At 49.9% G+C, this 7,378-nt stretch overlaps 2 protein-coding genes across 2 annotated transcripts in view; both read right to left on the bottom strand.

The window, feature by feature from the left end:
* Positions 1-496, bottom strand: part of C33H7orf50 (chromosome 33 C7orf50 homolog) — a 135,132-nt gene extending 134,636 nt beyond the window's left edge. Inside the window, exon 1 of the mRNA XM_049791628.1 lies at positions 449-496. The gene's annotated coding sequence lies outside the window, so the exon portion shown is untranslated. The remainder of the gene's footprint in view (positions 1-448) is intronic.
* Positions 497-3,800: 3,304 nt separating this feature from the next.
* On the bottom strand, positions 3,801-7,082 carry ZFAND2A (zinc finger AN1-type containing 2A). The gene is made up of 5 exons (XM_049791642.1): positions 6,913-7,082; positions 6,151-6,245; positions 5,381-5,512; positions 4,409-5,179; positions 3,801-3,974 (listed from the first exon to the last, which is right to left on the bottom strand). The coding sequence occupies exons 1-4, from the start codon at positions 6,965-6,967 to the stop codon at positions 5,024-5,026; spliced, it is 438 nt and encodes a 145-aa protein (XP_049647599.1). The 5' UTR covers positions 6,968-7,082; the 3' UTR covers positions 3,801-3,974; positions 4,409-5,023.
* Between the last annotated feature and the right edge of the window lie 296 nt (positions 7,083-7,378).

Consider the following 7,378-nt stretch of genomic DNA (forward strand, 5'->3'; position numbering starts at 1 on the left):
CCGTCTCCAGCACCTCCCACCAGCTCCTCCGCAGCGCAGGCCCGGCACCGAGCTCCCACCCCCCGCGGGGGTCGGGGCAGGCGGCTGGGGGATCGAGAGAGGGAAGCAAGCCCCTCAGTCACCGCCGCCCCGACTCTCCCGCAGCCCCCAGCCGGGCAAGGAGACCCCCGGGGCTCCCGCCGCCGCCCCCCGAGGCTGCTGCCGGGCGCCCAACGGCGGCCCCGTGGGGTGGGAGCACAGGGGACGCGACCGCCGCTCACCCCCCGCCCGCACGCACCTCTCGGCCCTTCCGCCTCTGCACATTTAACTGAGCCCCACGCTTGGCGCCGGAGCCCGCCCCCTCCCTCTCACTGGCTACAAGGAGAGAACGGAGGCGTTTGGTTGGTCCTCGGGATGCCAATCAGGCGGGCGACCAATAGGAAGTCACGCTCGGACTTCAAACGCCCACCTGGTACACGCGTGCTGAGGAGTGCTCGGCCGGCTTTTGGAGGCGCGCTTGACGTCACCGTTGTGCGCCGAGAGCCGCCACGGAAGACGACGTCCCCGCCTCCCGCGTAGGGGCGGGGCCACAGAACGTGCCCCGCCTCCCGTTGCCTGGGTGATCCCCGCCGGGCTCGGAACCGCCCCCGGGGCCTCACAGGGACCCCCCAGCTTCTGACTGGGACTCTCCATGTTCTGACTGGGATCCTCCTGCACCCTGACAGGGATTCCATCGGGTTCTCACTGGAATCCTGCACCCTGACAGGGATCCACCCACACCCTGACAGGGATTCCATCGGGTTCTCACTGGAATCCTGCACCCTGACAGGGATCCACCCACACCCTGACAGGGATTCCATCGGGTTCTCACTGGAATCCTGCACCCTGACAGGGATCCCACCAGGTTCTGACAGGGACCCCCTAGCTTCTGACTAGGACTCTCCATGTTCTGACTGGGATCCTCCTGCACCCTGACAGGGATCCACCCACGCCCTGACAGGGATTCCATTGGGTTCTCACTGGGATCCACCCACGCCCTGACAGGGACCCCCTAGCTTCTGATTGGGACTCTCCATGTTCTGACTGGGATCCTCCTGCACCCTGACAGGGATCCACCCACGCCCTGACAGGGATTCCATCAGGTTCTGACTGGGATCCTCCCGCACCCTGACAGGGATCCCACCAGGTTCTGACAGGGACCCCCCCAGCTTCTGACTGGGACTCCCCAGGTTCTGACAGGGATCGCGCTGACAGGGACCCCCCAGGGCCTGGCAGCACCCAGCCCTGCTCTGTCCATGACGGACACCAGGTGGAAGGCCAGCCCGGCTGCTCCCCACACAAGGCAGGGTGCTACTGGCCACGGCAGGCTGACATGTTGCCCCGTGGGTGCCGTGCCAGCTGCTAACGCAGTGAGATGCGGCTCTCTGGAGAATGATGGTGATTCCTTTCAACCAGCAGATCCTAAAGGCTCCGTGTCTGAGACAGTGTTATCCACTGTCCTGATCGGGGTGAGGGAATGCGCTGGGAAGAGGCAAACGCTGCAGTTTGAAGGGACGAGAAAACCATCTCCTAGCACGAGGTTTCCAGGGAACAAATTGGTTTCTGTGTTTTCATTTTCTATAAATACCATGTGCACAAACATTTCCATTTCCCTTTCCCTTGGTAATTTAAGGGCAGGAATATTTACCACAAACACACACATAGATGGAGCATTTTCTCTTTTGTGACAACCTGAAACAGGGTTTTTGTTTCCATTTGCTTTGATCCCAGTAGCAGCTGAGCTGCTGGCTGTGGCAGCAGATGCTGGTGCCAACGACCCCCTGTACCGCTATACGCACCGACAGGCAGAGGTAAACCTTCACACCTCTGCCTCTTTCTCCTGCCCAAAGCAGGGTCACACCTTCTGCCATCGCTCTCCTTCCACCTCCTCCCCACACTGCGGGGTGCTAATCCCGTCGCCCACCCATCCCTGCTGGGCTGGGCAGAGCCTCTCGGCTCTGGTCTGTGTCCTCATGCCAGTCAGCACTTGCTGTTGCTCTCCACTGGAAAACCCATCCCAGACCACCAGTGGGGTGCACGGCATCATTCGGGGACATGTGGCCGGTTATGTATTATACAGAGAGATTATAAAAGTCCTATAGTACTGTAGCAATGTGCTAGGGCTGAGTTATGGCATTAGAGCACACAGGATAATCAGTAGGTGGTGGCATCTAAAATTAGAGTTGTAATTTAAGCTTTTCTTTCAATGTGGATAGGGAAAGCATGTTTTTTCGATGTTTAGACTTCCTAAAATAATGATTGTTTTATTACATATCCTATTGTGACATCCTGTGGTTAAACACAGTATTACAGATACTGTCAAATCACAATTTTGATCACGATTGCATAAGGTTAGACTACATGGAATCAGCAGCGGTAACTCATACCTACATTACATATTCAGTTTGGCCAACTACAGCCTTCCATATAGCTTTGATCTTCCCCCAGAACTTCCCCTGGATGAGAAGAAATCACATTGGGCCAAACATGAATATGGGATAGCACGGGTATTTTGTTCCACGTTGGCCAGAAATCACATTCTCTCTGCCCTTTCTGATGAAGAGCCTGCATCTCAATATGGCAATTGTTTACGTGCTATCCCTGTGAAGGACCATAAATCCACATTTCCTCTTTAGGCAGCATTTGTACTCTACCTCTTCAAAGAGAAACAAGAGACACACAACAGTCTGCACAACTGCAGTACACCTCAAGGTTGTATAAAGCATATGCATTACCTGCACTTATGCTCACATATCTTACAGTATTATCAAAGATTATTTTTCCCAGGTCAAGGAACACAACATTCTCTTCTATGCAAACTGCTCATCCTCCCACCTCAGCAGAACAGCATTGGGCACTCATAGCTGCAGGTGATTCAAAGGACTGCAATTACCCTTCAGTTAGTCCTAAGCCAACACTCCAGCCCACCAGCCCCAGTGTGCAGAGGAACAGCTCCAATGACACATGAAATTGAGGTCTTGACCCCCTGACATCATCAGTAAGCCTTGGCATTTTTCTCACAATTAGCTGGATGAGAGGTCTACTTAGATCCCAGCTGGGGAATTAGCATTGTTCATTAACAGCACATTTCCATTTCATCAACCTACAGTATTTCAAGCCTCAAGCTAAGCAGCTGGATATTCATGCAGTTTTAAAGAGCCAAGATAGCTGATCAGGATAATAGATGGAGCATATCTATTATATCTTCACTTGTTTACGCTTTTCAGGAAGACAGCAAGAACAGCCTCCCTAGACAATGCTCTATTTTGGCCTCATTCTCATTATATGAGACACAAACAGTTGATGCTACTTTCTCTGGCTTCTTTTTCCCCTCCTCCCAACTGCAAAAAATAACCATACCAATCCAGGTTTCAATCTAAGGGGCAATAAATTATGAAGAATTATACTGTGCATGCCTCTGTGAGCGCTAGCCTTCAATGAATTGCTTAGGGAGAGCCTAGAAAAAATAGGTATGGCTTTATAAATCAAGTACTTCCAATGACATTCAGAAACCAAGAGGCAGCTTATACAAAACTCACTTCATGTTGATGTATGTTGTCTGTCAAGCAGAATGCTGCACTGTGTGCCAGCTCACTTCCGACAGGATTGAGACATGTAACAGTAGCTTGTATTTTAGACTTTCATCTTAGGAGACTCATAGTTCAGACTTAGCATGACCTAAGCAAAGCCAGCTGTGTTTCATAGTAATTTTACTCTTCCTACCTCCATTCCCTAGTTTCCTCCACCAAGTATTTTTCAAAGTATTAGAAGTTTTATTCCAAGTATAGGAACAAATAAAGTTGGCTTGGAAAGGGCAACAGTTTATTGAATGCATACAACATTATGATACAAAAATAAGTTAATTGCATAGAAAATTTTAACAAGCTATAGACAAGATTAACTTTAAAGTAGACAAAAGGTTTGATCCCGATGTGAAGAGTCTCTACTATCTGCATCTGAAAGACATAAGAATGCACTGTAAGAGTTACACAACTAAAACTTTCAGTCACAAGGAGATACAACATAGCAGGAAAGGCCTTGGGCCATTTATGTTAATTCAGATGCTTGCTATGCTTTCCTCAACATTCTGATGACACATCATTTTTCCAGAACTTGGCCAAGCCTCACACTGAGCAGGTGGGAGACCAACCTGCTGTTACAACAACTTGATGTCTTAATGCCTGTGTCTATATAGCTGTTTTAATCACTACAGTACGAAGAAGTAAAGATTTACTTGTGCTGTCAGAACCCCTCTGCAGCATTCCCAACACCAATTAAAGGTCAACTACAAACTCTAGAGCAGTTAGGTATGACAGTGACACTCCTACACTGTGTTGACACAAGACTATTTTTAAACAATGTTTGTCTTTTCTCCTTCTGCAGCTTATACCTGTTGTGCTGAAGACTCCCATTAGATGGCACTCCAATTGCTCCCATTGACTTGAAGGCAGTTTGAGGGGCTCTCAGAGCTGCATATCTACAAAGAAATACAACCAGGCTCAGTATCTCTTATGCATACTGCCAGTAGTTTCACTCTTCCATCCGGTTTAATTATCTGCATCTGTCACACAAATCTTACAATCCTATTGCACAGAACAATGAAGGTACACCTGCCTGCAAGAGACAGATTTTTATTAAAGCTACATTTAAACTTGGCTTGGCAGGGTATTGATTGTTCTTGGTTACTTCAATGCACTGGGCAGAACTTCAGGATTCTAGTATTTAAATCCAGACCCCAAAGGGTACTTGAGTTGGCCAATGCCTATTCTTAATTAGGTGAGGCTGACACAGGTAAGCTTGAAAGAATTTTAGGAAAGCATTTGACAAGCTTTTATCTTGGCTCACAGACTTTCAGAAATTAAGCCCGAGATACAAAGAGGAAATAATGGCTATTTTATTGACATGACCAGCAGTTCACACAATTCCCTATTTGTCTGAGCTCCCCACCAATCCCTAACACTAGCTCTGAAATTGCAGCTTGAGCTCAAAGTATCACAGATAGATCTTACCCAGCCTTGGAGGTGGGATGGCTGCTCCCTTTACAGTCATGATCCAGAGGATGCCGATGTTTTATGCAGAAGTTGCCACCGCACTGTTCACAAACTACCTTCATCATCTCTTTCCTTTTGCAGCCTGGCTTTAAGCACTTGTTTGTGAAGATCTAAATAACAGAGGACACGAAGTTGGCAATGCTTGCTTTCTGCGATCAGCTTCCCAAGTAATGACGAAGCTGAAGCATGAATGCTCAAGTGCCCTTTGAATTAAGATGAAACAGAGCAAGCTTCTACACATTCTGTCATTAGGAGACCTAACTTCACAAGCAGTAGGCAGGCAGTTTAGACTTCAGCAGCCATTTCCTTACCCTCTGCTTCTGCTGTGCTGGATTGTATCTGCAGTCCTGATCCATGTGGGCTCCAACCACAATATCTGGTATTTCCCCCTTCTGTACTGGGATAGGCGCATTACAGAGCGGACACACTGGAACCTGCACATTCTAAGAACATACAACACCGATTAGAAGTCCAACTCAATTATTTTTCTGTCCTTCCCCTTCTCTTACCCAAGGGTGATAGCAGTATATTCACATGTGGTTTATGTTCTACTCATTTACTAGTGTTTTTAAATATATACTTCACAAAGGTAACTGCAAACCATTATCCAAAAAGGACTCAGACATGCTTTGCCAAATCAATTTGTAGCAATGTATTTGGTAAGCTGACTTTAAATATGCTTCCAGGGTTTCAGGAATTACAGCCTTTGAACACTTCAAAGCCCAGAGATCAAAGTTAGGCCCGACTTATTCTATTTATGTCTTCTGTAGGTTCACGTTTGCTGCCCTTCAACTTAAAGGGCTGGGACTGCAGAAAGTTTTAGGCCATGATATATTACTTAAAATATGAAGCACTCCTCTCTGGGAAGATGTGGTGTAAGTGAAAGAAACTAGAATCTAGCAGTACTGACCTCTGAAATGTTATGTTTCTATATATTTGAAATTCAGCTGTATCATTAACTTGCATCTTGTGGTTGTCCCATCTGCTTCTATTGAAACCACAGGTCAAGTTTCAGAGCTGCCTTTATCCATGACTTAGCAATTCTGCACTGTGAATTACTGACTCACATATAGGAACTTACTTTCTTGTAGGCAGAGCTACACTTGTGGTCATCGTAACGGATGTGATCTTTACAGAAGACTTCCCCGCACGCATCACATTTCAGAGGAAGGAAGTCTGGGAGAATAATAAAAAAAAGAAAAAACAGATTCTCACAGAGCAGAGCCAAGAGCTGTAAGAGTACTTAGAAAAGACTACAAATAAATTCTAAAGCAAGTAATTTTTGCCTAGTCACAATCCAACTACCTCTAGAGAAAGTACATCATTTTTCACAAACATTAAAACTAAAAAACTAGGAGTGATAAGTTTTCCCTCTTTTTATCCACAGCGTTAGACTAACACAAGCCATAAACACCCCGGCAGCTCCTTGAGTGCAGGCGCTTTAGTGAGGCACCAGCCAAGAGCTAGGACTCGAGTACAAACCCAAAGTCCAGACTCGGAAGTCTTTTTATTCTTTAAAAGGCATCCCTTAACAGTTTAACAACGCACGAAACCAAAACGCACCGGGCTCAACTATTACTCTATTACTAGACCTACGTGGAGGGGCATTACAGAAGCAGCAGTGGTGCCTGCTCCTAACCAGAGCACGCTGTACAGACTCGGGGTACAGGATTTGGACCCCCCCAGTACACAAACCACCCACCCCTGACGAAGGCCACCCGCACGGCTGCTGCCCGGGGTCGGGAGAAGCCAGTCCCCCCCCGCCCCGGAGAACCGGTCGCCGCTCACGGCTCCCCTGGGGCAGCGCAGGAGCCCTGCACCGCGCCCCGAGGCCGCTCCTTACCCAGCTGCTTGCAGGTGCGCTCCGAGCAGTGCTCGCCCAGCCCCGGGAGCTCCATGCCGACCCTCGCCCCGGGTACGCGGCGGCGTCGCCGCGCCGCCGCCGCCGCCGCCGCCGCCTTTATGCGCCTCCCGCCGTCCCGGCCCGCGCCCACGTGCTGAGTCACGCTCCCGAGCCCGCCCCGGCCACCGCGGATGACGTCGCGGCGGGCCCAGCCAATGGCGCCCCCCGCCCTCCGTCGCCGGCTGCGGCGCGTTCTAGGCGGGCGGCCAATCGGCGGCCGGGGGGCGGGGGCGGGGGGGAGAGGGCGGGCTGAGTCATGCGCCGGGGGCGGGGCCGTGACGGGGCAGATTTGGGAGGAAGGGCGGGAGAGCGGGATAGGGACGGGAATGGGAATGGGAATGGGAATGGGAATGGGGGTGGGAGTGGGATGTGGACGGGGACGGGAATGGGGACGGGGACGGGAATG

The sequence above is a fragment of the Accipiter gentilis genome, chromosome 33 (assembly GCF_929443795.1).
Source record: "Accipiter gentilis chromosome 33, bAccGen1.1, whole genome shotgun sequence".
In the NCBI taxonomy this organism is placed as follows: Eukaryota; Metazoa; Chordata; class Aves; order Accipitriformes; family Accipitridae; genus Astur; species Astur gentilis.